The following is a 16,071-nucleotide window of genomic DNA, read 5'->3' on the forward strand; positions in this document are numbered from 1 at the left end:
TAATATTTAACTGCATGTATTTTACATTTTTAAAAACATGACACAGGGGTCTATTAGTCTAGCCCACCACCATTGAGATCTTGGCTCAGATCTCAGCAGTGCTATACGGTGGTATGGATTAATGCCATATCAACCCTAGGTTTATTTTATGACAAAAACGGTAATAATGTTCTTTAGCTGTCACTATAACATTTGTTTTAATGTCATTTCAGGGTCTATTAACAGAATGAGTTTCTATATACAGTATGTCCACTCAGTTCTATCTTTTTTGATGCTGCCTCTTTCTTCCAAGGTTGATATTATTCCAAATTGTGCTTGTATTGATTTGTAGCTTGTGCATTTTGAAACCACTGACATGGTGGTGGTGTGTTAGTGTGTGTTGTGCTGGTATGAGTGGATAAGACACAGCAATGCTGATGGAGTTTTTAAACACCTCACTGTCACTGCTGGACTGAGAATAGTCCATCAACCAAAAATATACATCCTGTGACCACTGATGAAGGTCTAGAAGATGACCAACTCAAACAGCAGCAATAGATGAACAATCACCTCTGACTTTACTAGTTCCTTTGGAAAATAGGTTGGGTTGAGATGATGGGATTCTTGGTTTACTTTAATTCCCAATGGTTGGAAATGGTTCTGTTTGGCTTCATATAAGAGGCGGTGTGTCGGAGAAAAAAAAGGATGCATGTGCTGGATTGTTCTGGTTTTCCTTAAGCTATACTGCACTGTGTAATCCTAGTTTCAATCTCCTGTATTACAAAGGTGGTTAGCTTGCATGTGCACACAGGCTTTAAACACTTCCAGTGACAATATGATGCCTTGTTGGTGTATGCATTGAATGGTTGGAGGTATGTTGTCGTAGCAGCCCTGTAGTTATTGCCACCATAGTCCAGTTTGCATGGGGGTTTGGGCATCCATGCGCCACTCAGACCAAGCAGAATATGAAGGCTCTTGATGAGAAGCTTAATATGTAAACTCCTATTGCTTATAAGTTTTGTCAGTTGGTATGTGGCTATGTGTGATGCAAGATTCAACTAAGATGGCTACACCTCCGGCTGGTCTATTTCAATTTGGTCCATAGTTGTTATACATGGTGAAATCCTTTATTGAGAGAATCTGTAGTTCTAGTTCTGTGTAGTTTGCTCTCAGGCCCAGACATTGGAATATAGGCTGTCCATTTATGAGGGTTGAGATAATGGGATTCTTGGTTTACTTCTGTTTATCAGAGAAATGCTGTGCTGAGGTCTTGATTTATTTTTGGCTTAGTTTGTATTTTTGGTTAATACTATTTGATTTCTAATTTGATTTCCACTTGTTTCTGGTCTTTGCTTGATGGTACCTGAGTCATTTCAGATAGGCTTTGAGTGCTTGAACGTTAATGTTTGATGGAGTAGGATTTTGGGAAATAGTGGTTAGCTTTGATGTTTCTTTGTTAAGCCAGGAAATTTCTGTTTGGCAGGCCACTGACCTGCATTAGCTTTACAACTACTGTGAAAGATTTATGACATTTGAAATTAGGGATTTCACAGACTAGTTTCCATGCTTCTGGGTAATAAATCTTTTTTGTGTTCTTGACTTTCTTCCTTTTTACTTCCTTTTTCCCTTATCCAGATTGTATAAGAGTGACAAGAACTATCTAATAAAAAATGGAAATTGGCATGTAATATCTCTGGAAAGTCTCACACAGTGCACTACAATAAATGAAAACAAGTCTTTAACCAAGTCTGTTTTTGTAATTTCATATACTTCTAGTAAATACACCGACCAGGCATAACATTATGACCACTGACAGGTAAAGTGAATAACACTGATTATCTCTTCATCACGGCACCTGTTAGTGGGTGGGATATATTAGACAGCAAGTGAACATTTTATCCTCAAAGTTGACGTGTTAGAAGCAGGAAAAATGGGCAAGCATAAGGATTTGACAATGGCCAAATTGTGATGGCTAGACGACTGGGTCAGAGCATCTCCAACACTGCAGCTCTTGTGGGGTGTGCCTGCAGTGGTCAGTATCTATCAAAAGTGGTCCAAGGAAGGAACAGTGGTAAACTGGCGACACAGTCATGGGCAGCCAAGGCTCATTGATGCACGTGGGGAGTGAAGGCTGGCCTGTGTGGTTCGATCCAACACACGAGCTACTGTAGCTCAAATTGCTTAAGAAGTTAATGCTGGTTCTGATAGAAAGGTGTCAGAATACACTGCATCACAGTTTGTTGCGTATGGGGTTGCATAGCCGCAGACCAGTCAGGGTGCCCATGCTGACCCCTGTCCAACACCGAAAGCACCAACAATGGGCACGTGAGCATCTGAACTGGACATGGAAGATGGTGGCCTGTTCTGATGAATCACGTTTTCTTTTACATCACATGGATGGCCGGGTGCGTGTGCGTCGCTTACCTGGGGAACACATGGCACCAGGATGCGCTATGGGAAGAAGGCAAGCCGGTAGAAGCAGTGTGATGCTTTGGGCAATGTTCTGCTGGGAAACCTTGGGTCCTGCCACCCATGTGGATGTTACTTTGATACATACCACCTACCTAAGCATTGTTGCAGACCACCTTTCATTGAAACGGTATTCCTTGCTGTGGCCTCTTTCAGCAGGATAATGCGCCCTGCTTCAGGAATGGTTTGAGGAGCACAACAACGAGTTTGAGGTGTTGACTTGGCCTCCAAATTCCCCAGATCTCAATAAAGTCGAGCATCTGTGGGATGTGCTGGACAAACAAGTCCGATCTATGGAGACCCCACCTCACAACTTACAGGAGTTAAAGGATCTGCTGCTAACATCCTTGTGCCAGAAAGGGAGTCCATGCCTCGACGGGTTAGGGCTGTTTTGTCAGCAAAAGGGGGACCAACACAATATTAGAAAGGTGGTCATAATGTTATGCCTCATCGGTGTATAAACACATCCATTTTACACTCAATTAATGTATTTTGTCTAACTACTTCAAATCTAAAAAGAAAGAAGATATTATACAAAATTAATGGGGGACAATGATTAAGACACAATAGCATAATGTGTTCACACACACAAAAGCATCTGTAATTTAGCTACAGAACAAAATGAGCACTGGTGTAATTATAATAAAGTCTTGTACAACATACATAGAGCACTATAGACCAGACATAATCATTTCTAATACAGCCAGTGGAAGAGTAATTAAAATAGACTGGAAAGAATGTAGAAAATGTTCTTTAAAATTACCATATTTTAAAATGTATGAAGTAATAATTAAAATTCACTGACTGCTAATTCATTATATAATTTCCCCCAAAAACTGGGTAGTTATATAACAGGAACTTGAATAAGTTACATTAGTTTACGACCTCAGGACTAGTGTTAAGACTTGGTTAAAGTGGAAAAGTTGTGATATTAATTAGGATAATAAAGGTTGGCTGGACCAATTTTTTAGAACAGATCACAATGTAGCTAGTGTGTGTTCGTTTGTGTCTTAAAAGACCTGCAAGTCACTCCTCACCTGCTCTAGCATGACCCCAAGTGAGCGCAGTGTTGCAACATGCTCGCCAAACACCGCCAGCCTCATGCTGACATTGTAGCGCCTCTGCAGTGGCAGGAGGATGAAGCAGCCGAAGAGTGTGTCACCAAATGAAACGGCCTCGTATTGAGTCAGCAGGGCCGTGTAAAAATCATGGAAGGAGGCTAAACCCGGTGGCGCCAAGTTGAGGTTCAGTGCCTCCAAATGTTTTGGCCTCGTCAGGCTACGCAGAAGCACCCACATCAGCTCCTTTACTGGTTTCTCCAGGAAAAGATCACTGGAGCACAAAAAGATGCAGCTCAGACGTGCCAGCTTTGCCACAGGTGGCACTGACTCTAGTGCCCGCTCCCTAAAGCTGTCAAGGATAAAAAGCAACTGCAGACAGTTTGTGAGGGACTGCACAGTGCCGACAGGAAGCGCTTTGGTCCGTAGACCACCCCCCTGAGACACTCCTACTCGCTCATACAAACTGACAAGAGGCAAAAAGGGCCAATCAGAGGGCAGCGAGGGGCCGGAGAGCTCAGGGAGTAGCTGAGAAGAGATCCAAGGACAGCGGCCGAGATAGCGCTCACGAGAGGAGAGCACAGAAGGCTCCAGGTTGGCAAACTGGGTAAGGTAGCAGGCACGGATAGAGGGAAGCTGAGCGAGTGAGTCACGGAGGAGGGCACCAGCCCCAGGTAGAGAGGTGGATGCCTCTTGGAGCTGGAGATCTGCAAGGGCAGCTGCTTCTGGACCTCCACTGCTAGCCTCTCTGCAACAAAAAAGCTCAGTCTGAGCAATTTAAATATCAACATACACCAATCAGCCACAACATTAAAACCACCTCCTTGTTTCTACACTCACTGTCCATTTTATCAGCTCCACTTACCATATAGGAGCACTTTGTAGTTCTACAATTACTGACTGTAGTCCATATGTTTCTCTGCATGCTTTGTTAGCCCCCTTTCATGCTGTTCTTCAATGGTCAGGACTTCTCCAGGACCACTAAAGAGTAGGTATTATTTAGGTGGTGGATCATTCTCAGCACTGCAGTGACACTGACATGGTGGTGGTGTGTTAGTGTGTGTTGTGCTGGTATGAGTGGATAAGACACAGCAGCGCTGATGGAGTTTTTAAACACCTCACTGTCCCTGCTGGACAGAATAGTCAACCAAACAAAAGTATCCAGCCAACAGCGCCCTGTGGGCAGCGTCCTGTGACCACTGATAAAGGTCTAGAAGATGACCAACTCAAACAGCTGCAATAGATGACTTTACATCTACAAGGTGGACCAACTAGGTAGGAGTGTCTAACACAGTGGACAAGTGAGTGGACACAGTATTTAAAAACTCTGCTGTGTCTGATCCACTCATACCAGCACAACACACACTAACACACCACCACCATGTCATTGTCACTGCACTGCTGAGAATCATTCACAGCCTAAATAATACCTGCTGTGGGGGGTCCTGACCACTGAGGAACAGGGTGAAAGCAGGTTAAAAACATATGTAGAGAAATAGATGAACTACAGTTAGTAATTGTGGAACTACAAAGTGCTTCTATATGGTAAGTGGAGCTGATAAAATGGACAGTGAGTGTAGAAACAAGGAGGTGGTTTTAATGTTATGGCTGATCGGTGTATGCCAGCACTAAAAAATCTTCGTATACAAAGGGCTGGATGAAATGGGATTGAATTCTAATCCATTAAACTTATTAAACTTATTTAGATTTATTATAATGTGAATAATATTTACACATTTTAATATACTAAAATGTTAAAATGCATGCTACATTTTAGATGATATGCATAACAAAGTCTAAAGTCATTTTAGCTATTTCACTTTATTAGTGCATTAATGAACTTACTCAGGAAACATTCACAACAAAATGACAAAACCATATGTTTTGGCCCGGCGCCCAGAACCGGCCTAACCACTCAGATCCTTTAGACTTAAATTCACTTCCACACAGACCCAATTTGGAACAGCCAGTTCACAGACTGCATGTTTTCATGAGGTAACCAAAGAACCCAAATGAAACATGGTCACAGGAAAAACATGCAAACCTCTTCACATACAGCAAAGTTCAGGCCCAGGTCCCCTTACCCGTAATGATGCATGACCTCAAGATGACACCCATATGCTAAAAATATTGAGAAGAATTGGATAAACACATAATGGTATAAAAGCAAATTCCAATTAAGCCATCTTTTTTTAAATTAATGTGAAAATACACTATATTGCCAAAAGTATTTGCTCATCTGTCTTTACATGCATATGAACTTGAGTGACATCCCATTCTAAATCCATAGGGTTTAATATGATGTCGGCCCACCCTTTGCAGCTATAACAGCTTCAACTCTTCTGGGAAGGTTTTTCACAAGGTTTAGGAGTGTGTTTATGGGAATTTTTGACCATTCTTCCAGAAGCGCATTTGTGAGGTCAGACACTGATGTTGGACGAGAAGGCCTGGCTCTCAGTCTCCGCTCTAATTCAACCCAAAGGTGTTCTATCAGGTTGAGTTCAGGACTCTGTGCAGGCCACACCAAACTAGCTCATCTGTGTCTTTATGAACCTTGCTTTGTGCACTGGTGCGCAGTCATGTTGGAACAGTAAGGGGCCATCCCCAAACTGTTCCCACAAAGTTGGGAGCATGAAATTGTCCAAAATCTCTTGGTATGCTGAAGCATTAAGAGTTCCTTTCACTGGAACTAAGGGGCCAAGCCCAACTCCTGAAGAACAACCCCACACCATAATCCCCCCTCCACCAAACTTTACACATGGCACAACGCAATCAGACAAGTACCGTTCCCCTGGCAACCACCAAACCCAGACTCGTCCATCGGATTGCCAGACGGAGAAGCGTGATTCGTCACTCCAGAGAACACGTCTCCACTGCTCTAGAATCCAGTGGCGGCGTGCTTTACACCACTGCACCCGACGCTTTGCATTGCGGTTGGTGATGTAAGGCTTGGATGCAGCTGCTCGGCCATGGAAACCCATTCCATTATGCTCTCTACACACTGTTCTTGAGCTAATATGAAGGTCACATGAAGTTTGGAGGTCTGTAGCGACTGACTCTACAGAAAGATGGCAACCTCTGCGCACTATGCGCCTTAGTTCCGCTGACCCGCTCTGTCATTTTACGTGGCCTACCACTTCATGGCTGAGTTGCTGTCGTTCCCAATCACTTCCACTTTTTTATAAGAGCACTGACAGTTGACTGTAGAGTATTTAGTAGTGAGGAAATTTCACGCCTGGACTTGTTGCACAGGTGGCATCACGGTACCATGCTGAAATTCACTAAGCTCCTGAGAGCAAGCCATTCTTTCACTAATGTTTGTAGAAGCAGTCTGCAAGCCTAGGTGCTTGGTTTTATACACCTGTGGCCATGGAAGTGATTGGAACACCTGAATTCATTTATTTGGATGGGTGAGTGAATACTTTTGGCAATATAGTGTAGATTAAATCTTCCGATAAAGTAAAAGAAACAATGCTTGCAATCAGCATTCCAGTTTATTCTAAATATTTCCAGTAGGGTCAGGGCACAGGAGTTTCTTCACAACAAACTGGACAAACCCTGGTCATTATAGACTTTGAATACAGGGGCACAGTCATGCTGGAAGACAACATCAAGAAGATTCGTCCATTTCTCTCCATAAAAGCCACTCAGATTCTTGTCCTGTCACTTGTAATCACTTGGTCAGACTCCTGCAATTCCCTTCTGGCAGGTGCTCCTATGTCCAACTCATCCAAAATGCAGCTTCTCGCCTGGTTTTTAACCAACCTAAACACTGCCACATCACCCCACTGCTGTGTTCTCTTTACTGGCTACAGGAATGTAGCTACAAGCATTCAGTTTAAAACATTGATGCTCAACTACAAAGTCAAAAATGGACCAGCCCCAAGTTACTTTCGAGATCTAATAAAACCCCGCTTTGTACCACACAACCTCTGAGCCACTAGTCTCGCTCGACTTGATCCTCCACCCAGGACTCGAGGAAGACAAGCATCAAGGCTCTTTCTCTGTACTTGCACCCGAGTGGTAGAACGAGCTTCCCTCGTCTCTCGCTATCTTCAAAAGACGATTATAAACCCACATCTTTACTAAGCTTTTAACCTGACATGTACTTACTAATGCTCTCATTTATTTCTTGCAATAATAGTAAAAAAAATTGTTCTAACAGGGTTTTTATCAGATTCATATTTTTTGACTGCTGTCGACTTAAACTAGAATAAGGTAACATTCACTATGGAAGCACTTTTGTAAGTTGCTCTGGATAAGTGTCTCTGCTAAATGCTGAAAATGTAAATGTGCTGGAAGAGGTATTCTACAAACTTCCACAATGTTAAAAGCATATAATTAATTGTATAGAAACACCTGAACTCAATAAAAATAGGGGCATCCTCAAACTTTTGGCCACTTTATATATTAAGTGCTGATGTGTCCTGAAGGGACCAGGCAGCTGGTTAAAAATCTACAGCACTCAGACTGAACTATTTGCTGCCCTCTAGGGAAGACTTGGCACAAGCACAGTTGACCTAGGGCAGTACTTGTGCCTCATGGCACATTTTACACATTAGGTGTAAAAGTAGCCTAAAAGATTGGTTCTTCAAAGCCTGAATAACACCTAAAACAAAGAACTGGGCTGTAAACTCAGGGGACCATTAAAACTTAGGGCACAAGGTGGTTCAGATCAAAGCCATCAGCTCAAAAGCAAAGTCTGCCCCAACGTCTGGCTGCAGACTGAGGACGATTAAAAGCAGACAGCCCAGCTAGAGAGAACTTAAAGGGAAAAGTATGATCAAACCCAGATGATGGTTCCCTCTGCAGCATTTACTAGGTACAGGCATCAGCACAAATAAACAACAGCACCAAGTCAAACCAGATGCTGCCAAGATAAAAAAAAAACTCAAGTACATTCATTTCGTTAAACTACATGCTGGACATTCTCCAATCTCACATCCAAGCTCAGGCTAAAGCAATACCATTTAGAATCATCAAAATGCAGAATCATTTGTTCAGTAAGTGCCTTGTAAACTTAAGCCCATAGTCCACCTTTAAAAGCTTTCCGCAACATACACTGTATGAACAAAAGTATGTGGACACTCCTTCTAATAGCTGTGTTTAAGTATAATCATGTGCTTTTCTGTTCCAGCACGACTGTGACATGATTTGACCCGTTTAATGTGGTGTGAGCGTAGATTGGAAGCCAGGCTTTAAAGTGGTGAATCTGTAATTGAGAAAATGAGACCCTAACCAGGATAAAGTTGATAAAAATGAAAAAAATAAAAAAAAATGTTAGAAGTTCCAAATTCCTGAAATACCCCACGCTAAAAACTGCATTTTCAAAAAACAATTTCATGAATTGGATTTATCTTGGGACAGTGGTAGCCTAGTGGGTAGGGCTTTGGGCTATCAACTAAGAGGTTAAGAGTTTGAATCCCAGCTCTACCATGCAGCCACTGTTGGTCTCTTGAGCAAGGCCCTTAAACCCTCTCTGCTCCAGGGGCGCCATACAATGACTGACCCTGCACTTTGACCCCAGCTTCCAAACAAGTTGTACTGTACACCTGTATATGTATACACCGATCAGCCATAACATTAAAACCACCTCCTGGTTTCTACACTCACTGTCCATTTTATCAGCTCCACTTACCTTACACACCTTGTTTTAGTGTGTGTTGTGCTGGTATGAGTGGATCAGACACAGCAGCACTGCTGGAGTTTTAAATATCGAGTCCACTCACTGTCCACTCTATTAGACACTCGTACCTAGTTGGTCCACCTTGTAGATGGACCAGAGTCAGAGATGATTGCTCATTTATTGCTGCTGTTTGAGTTGGTCATCTTCTAGACCTTCATCAGTGGTCACAGGACGCTGCCCACAGGGCACTGTTGGCTGGATATTTTTGGTTGGTGGACTATTCTCAGTCCAGTAGTGACAGTGAGGTGTTTAAAAAGCTGCTGTGTCTTATCCACTCATACCAGCACAACACACACTAACACACCACCACCATGTCAATTTCACTGCAGTGCTGAGAATGATCCACCACCCAATCATATCTACTCTGTAGTGGTCCTGTGAGGGTCCTGACCATTGAAGAACAGGGTGAAAGCAGGCTAAAAAAGTATGTAGAGAAACAGATGGACTACAGTCAGTAATTGTAGAACTACAAAGTGCTTCTATATGGTAAGTGGAGCTGATAAAATGGACAGTGAGTGTAGAAACAAGGAGGTGGTCATAATGTTATGCCTAATCGGTGTATATGACAAATAAATACATTCTATCTACAGCCGAGCCGATCACAATTATACATTACTGGCATGTCTGCCTAGAAGAGCTCGTGTTTTTTATTCAGATTAAGGCTCTACTAATATAAAAAGTAATTATTACAGTAATTATGTTCAACTGTGGATTTAAAGATAACTGCAAAATGTGCATCCTTAATCCCTTTTAATATAAAGCTATAGCTCTAAACTTCAGAAACTGTCAGAAATATGGGTTAAATACAGTCAGGCACTGAAACACTCACGGAAACAGATCATAGCTGAAGATCATGGTTGAGACAATTTCATGAGCCAGGTATTCACTTCCAGGAAACAGCCAGGACAGCAGAGCCAAGGCCACTTGATGAAACAGGGAAGCGTGTTTATTTACCTCTGCTTCAATAGGAACCTAAACACATTTTAGCCATAAAAACATTTCCAATTATTATCCTATGAGAACATACAGTACAACATAGATTTAAATGAAACAGAAGCTACAATGTTTGGCTAATTTGTTCAAACAAAAATCATTTTATTGATATTTTTGACAGAAACTCAATTACCTTTGCCTAAAATCGTTACTAAGAAAGGACCAAAGAAAACTGGACTAATGTCATTGTCTGTATCATGAAGGAGACCCAACTCACAAGAATCATTGTAGGGTGCTTAAACTACTTACATGAGGACATTAGAACCACCCCAAAATGTGCATGCCAATGTTTATATCATAATAGTTGTGCATGTCAGGGACATATTAAATGTTGGGCTGATGACAGTAACTTGTAGTTGTTTGTTTATTAGGATTTTAACGTCATGTTTTTACACTTTGGTTACATTCATGACAGGAACGGTAGTTACTCATTACACAAGGTTAATCAGTTTACAAGGTTATATCGAACACAGTCATGGACAATTTAGTGTCTCCAATTCACCTCACTTGCATGTCTTTGGACTGTGGGAGGAAACCGGAGCACCCGGAGGAAACCCACACGGACACGGGGAGAAGATGCAAACTCCACACAGAAAGGACCCGGACCGCCCCACCTGGGGATTGAACCCAGGGCCTTCTTGCTGTGAGGCGACAGTGCTACCCACTTAGCCACCGTGCCGCCCGTAACTTGTAGTACACATGTTAATATGTAGCCGATATGGGCAGCAAAAAGCGACTTTGATTAGGACCATTATGGCCACACCACTGGGTTAAAATATTAAGCAGCCTCTAAGCAAGAAGTTTGTGCAGCTGTGGTGGGTACCCACTGACAGTGGACCGAGAAGGGACAAGCCTGGTTAAAAAAAACAAAAAACAGCTAAGACTCTTCTGATACCAGAGGACATGAAAGCTTTACGAACAGCATTTCTCAATGCATGATTGCTAGTAAACTATGAATTTCAGGATTTATATTCTGAAGGCACAGCACCTTTGAGCCCTCAGATTGCACTGCTTTAAAAACCTTTGTTTCTGTAATGGATAAAACTACATAAGCATAAAGTGTCATCCCTAAAATTACTCCTACTATTTTCTTAAATGTGTAAGCATTGTATGTGTGCAGTACCAGTCGGTGAGCCAGCCTGAGGATCAGATAGAGAAGGTTGTGCTCATGGCGCAAAAGCCAGGCACTGGCATGAGACACAGAGGGCATCGCACCAACACATGATTGCAGGTACGTCAGCACAGAGTCTGTGGTTATGAGCGCGCCAAACTGCCATTAAAGAGAAACAGATCTGTTATTAGTGAAAACAGACAAATAGAAATAGAGCTTTACTGTTCTTGGTTATTTAGATATAAGGCAACACACATCACGTCCTAAATAGCACATAAAGTTACCTGACAATATGTAAATAAGTAAGTAAATAGTGCTGTAGTGATCATATCAAAGTTTCAGTCAAGAAACGGGTCGCTAGGTGTTTGGAAAAGTCAATCCAAATTTGGGGTCAAAAATCCAAGTCTTGTGTAAATTTTTATGTCTAAATTGGAGTGGACCAGGCATCAACTTCGCTGCTCAGTTTAGTCAAGTTTAGTCTAAGTAATATTTTGTTGACTGTTAACATTAAAAACTGATGATGAATCTTGTTTTTAATGTTAAGTCATGGACAATTTTGTGCCTCCAATTCACCTCACTTGCATGTCTTTGGACTGTATTAGGAAACCGGAGCTCCCAGAGGAAACCCATGCAGAGACAGGGAGAACATACAAATTCCACCCAGAAAGGACCTGGAATCCACCTTCACCTGGGAATTGAACCCAGGACCTTCTTGCTGCTACCTCCCAAACTGCTAAATTATTATCAAGTGGTGTAGCTATTATTCAAAAATATTACTTAGTAGGGCATACACAATATTGTTAAAGGTATGTAAACATCTGACCAAAACAGCATGTGAGATCAGGCACTGATGTAAGTTGAGAAGGCCTGGTTCACAGTAGACGTTCCAATTCATCCGAAAAAGTGAGGTCAGAGCTCTATACAGGCCACTGGCGTCTCCACACCATGTCTTTATGGACCTTAGTTTGTGCACAAAGGCATGTTTATTTAAAATTTTGGTTTTATAAACCTGTTAACAATGGTGTACAAAATCCATTTCCATCAATGTAATTTATACATACTTTATACATACAGTATATAAAAGCTCATAATCTGGTCATTGGGAGTCCCTTACCATGAATGGAATGGGTTGAGGTGGTGACACAGTTTACATAACAACAGACAAACCACAGTCAGTAATTGTACACCCACACAGTGCATCGATATGATAGGTGTAGCTCATACAATAGGCAATGAATTTATGTTCCAAACAGATGTCCTAATTAAGAGTTTGGTGAGTGTGTATAAAAAGTGGAGTCTGCATTTTGTTTCTGTTACTGAGCATCCAGTCCATTTTGTTTTCCAGTTGAAAGTTTAATATAAAGTGTGTTTTTGTATTCGAATCCTGCTACATATTCTTTGTAATTTAGTATTTCCATACTGTAACATACCTTCTTTCAGGAAGAGAAAACTGAATTGCATTACTGCTGCAATGTCTTAAATTTGCATGAAATGTCTTAAATTTGCTTATTACACTGAATTTGCCTTTTCATAACAAACCTACATTTTTGGTGAGGCCTCGATGGATAGTGGTGATGACATCCAGTAGATAAAACAGAGCAGTAGACAGAGCGAGAGGTGAGTCTGATCCCACCAGGCTGGTAGTCTTAATCCTGGAGCAGCCCAAACATGGCAGACTGGGAATGTCCAAACCCAAAGCTCCTAATAAAGGTTTACATATTACAGAGCTTGACCTGCAAGAAATGTCAACAAACAGTTTCAGTCAGGTACAGCAATAATACATCCACCCAAGTCAGGGGTGCACAACATACGGGCCGCGGGCCAGACACGGCCCGGCAAAACTCTCGATCCAGCCCGCCAAATGAAGTGCTGATGCATTTTTAAATAAATGATGCTGTCACTTTAAATTCACCGGGTAATTCCATGAAATTACGACTGAAAGGTAAATTATGTAAATACAAGTTAGTTCCGCGGTACCATGTGTTTGTCCAAACCAAGTATGAGTAAAAAAAGAAAAGTGGATCTCGAGCGTATGAAATTTAACCCTGAATGGAAATACAAGTATTTTCTCATGTCTGGTGTGCTTGCGACCACATTAATTTCATCAATATCTCCCACTGACCAAGACATTGCTTGTAAGTACCTGATTTTATGTAACTGTATTTTGTAATTTGAATGAACGTTTTCACCCGATGTTAGAAATGTGACAATCGCGATTGTTTACATACTTTATATTTTAATAAAAATACCAACATGTCACGAGGCAGAAACGCTCGCGGAATATAAATCAAGGAAAGTTTAATATTAAAAGGGCAAAAACAGTGTACAAAATCCAAAACCAGAGGATAAACAGACAGGCAGCAAACGGAAGACAACAAGGATCATACACGGTAATCGTTAGATTCACAAATAAGGACGCAAACACGATCAGCAAAACTTTACAACGAGACACACAAACAGAAGAGTTTAAATAAGATGCGCGCATGGAACTGAACACAGCTGAACTGAATCAAAACTCCGGAGACGGTGAGCGCGATCAGGATTGGCTGACCTGTAAAGAACTATTTGTGGTTTTGCACTTTTCTTATGCTGCACATTATTTAAAGTGAGTTGTTTGTGAGCTTTTTATATAAAGAATATAGCTAATTAAGATGTCTATTTTGTTTAAATTATTGTTAATTATTATCATATTGTTATTGTTATAAAGTTTGAGTTCCTTGAAAGGATAATTATAAGTGGTGCTGTTACTATTTTTGCACTTCTGCAGTCTTTTAAATTAAAAATTTTCGATTGTATTATACAAAAACAAAAAAAATCACAATCGAGAATCAATAATACATTTGAAAATAATCAAGATTTTTTTTTTCAATATCACCCAGCCCTAACTGTATTACAAATTCATGTGGACAGATCTGTAAAAATGAAATTTGTGGCCCTCTGGTTTAGGTGTTTATGTGAAATCGGCCCTTGGTATAAAGAAGTTGTGCACCCCTGACCCAAGTAAAGGAAATACAACTGGGTAATTGCAAAACACTAGATTGGGAAAAAAGGGGCAAATGAAGAAATAAAATGAAAAAAATGGACCAGCCCCCACCTACCCGGATGCATTAATTATACCTTTTCTGGCCCTTGTACTCTTAAGCCCTCAGGAGATGCATTAGGACTGTACCTTCAATGACAGAAGACTCTCCTAATCTAGCAAACTACCTGACACTTAAATTCAATAAATTCATAGCAAAAAGTGATTGTGCTTCCTAACAGCATTTTAGCAGAGTAGTTCTGCTAAGCGTATCACTTGTCTATGTACAGCTAAATCGGTTTGGACCAGCTAATTGTTAATTATACCTAAAAGTTGCTTTTAGACTGAACCAACTGTCAGAAAATTTTAGCAGTGTCTGAAAAATAAACCTACCTATTCAGTCAAGCTGTCAGTTAATGAAAGTTGTTAGTATGTGAAATACAGTTGTTTAGTGTCCTAAAAGTCCTGAAGATCAATTCGCAGTGACAAAAAAAAAAAAAAAAAAGAGACCCTGCCCTCCCCTGCCCTCCCTCAAACATGGCAAATATTGTTTGTGTGGATGCCCGGCCAGGTCAGCGACTCCACTGAGATTCGCCCTTGCAAGTTCAAACACCCCACAGTAGTGTGCTGGTGTGTTAGCTGTGCCACCCTCTTTTAAGATATTAATGGGCAATGGTGACTCAGTAGTTAAGAGACTGGGCTGGTAATCATAAAGTTAAGAAATATGCACCTTCTGGGACCTTAAGTATGGTCCTTAACCCTCCACTAACTGCATACATGTAAATATGAAATATATGAAATATCCACGAATATTTTTTTACAAAAAGCTGGAGGCTGACAAAACTTTACAAATTGCTTTCGATCTGAATTCAATTACGATGTAAAAACATCACCTAACCTGAGGCCTTCCATCATGCTGTGCATGACCTGATGTGAAATAAGAGGGAGAAGTACATCTGTGGTCAGGGCTTCTATTTCCTCAAGACACTGCACAGGCTGGAACGAGTCCTGTCAAAGCAAACAGCAGCACAGATCAGATCACTGTGTCCAAACAAGACCTCATAAAACTAGCACATGTTCTTTTATATTCCAAGTAGAGATTATTTATGTATTGTATTGAAAAAAAAAAATCTGCTTTTAATGTAAAAAGTCAAAAATGGGCTCTCAAGTATTAATCTCAACTGGAAGGGATTTCTCACTGCTGCTATAATTGCAGCCTCTGCTGGCTGGTCAATGTCGCCTGCCCAGAGATGGTGAATAATAGACAGCAGTGCATGATTCTCTGTATCTGATACCGCTTTGCGCAGGTGAAAAGAAACAATTGGCTTTGGCACGTTAGTAAGAAGGTGTTTGTTTGTTACAGCCTTCCTTGGTCAGAACAGGGGTATGCAGCAGTAGATGAAATATAACTGGGTTTTTTTTGCAAAAGACTAGACGGGGAAAAAGGGACATATAATAATAAATAAATCATAAATGGACAAGCCCTCACTTACCTGAATGCATTAATTATACCTGTCTCTGAAGTCAACAACAACATGCATTAAAACACTTGCACTTAGTGGAATAAACATCCCCTGGCTGTCCAAACAAGTGTCTTCAATGACAGAAGACTCTCCTAATCTAGCAAACCTGGCACTTAAATTCAATAAATTCAAAGCAAAAAGTGATCGTGACTCTTTTTTGGATTCTAACAGCAATTTCAGCTGAATGGTTCTTGAACAGTGTCTATTTATACTAAAGTGATGAAATGTCTGCT

The 16,071-nt window shown here is 41.1% G+C and overlaps 1 protein-coding gene across 3 annotated transcripts in view; it reads right to left on the bottom strand.

Moving 5' to 3' along the window:
- rpap1 (RNA polymerase II associated protein 1) overlaps positions 1-16,071 on the bottom strand; it is a 47,877-nt gene that overhangs the window by 6,502 nt on the left and 25,304 nt on the right. For all 3 annotated transcript variants that reach the window (XM_063007766.1, XM_063007765.1, XM_063007767.1), the window contains 5 exons: positions 15,214-15,323; positions 12,840-13,029; positions 11,309-11,455; positions 10,022-10,164; positions 3,486-4,254 (listed from right to left, as the gene is read on the bottom strand). In XM_063007766.1, the coding sequence (XP_062863836.1) occupies positions 3,486-4,254; positions 10,022-10,164; positions 11,309-11,455; positions 12,840-13,029; positions 15,214-15,323 (1,359 nt within the window). The remainder of the gene's footprint in view (positions 1-3,485; positions 4,255-10,021; positions 10,165-11,308; positions 11,456-12,839; positions 13,030-15,213; positions 15,324-16,071) is intronic.

The sequence above is a fragment of the Trichomycterus rosablanca genome, chromosome 13 (genome assembly GCF_030014385.1).
Source record: "Trichomycterus rosablanca isolate fTriRos1 chromosome 13, fTriRos1.hap1, whole genome shotgun sequence".
In the NCBI taxonomy this organism is placed as follows: Eukaryota; Metazoa; Chordata; class Actinopteri; order Siluriformes; family Trichomycteridae; genus Trichomycterus; species Trichomycterus rosablanca.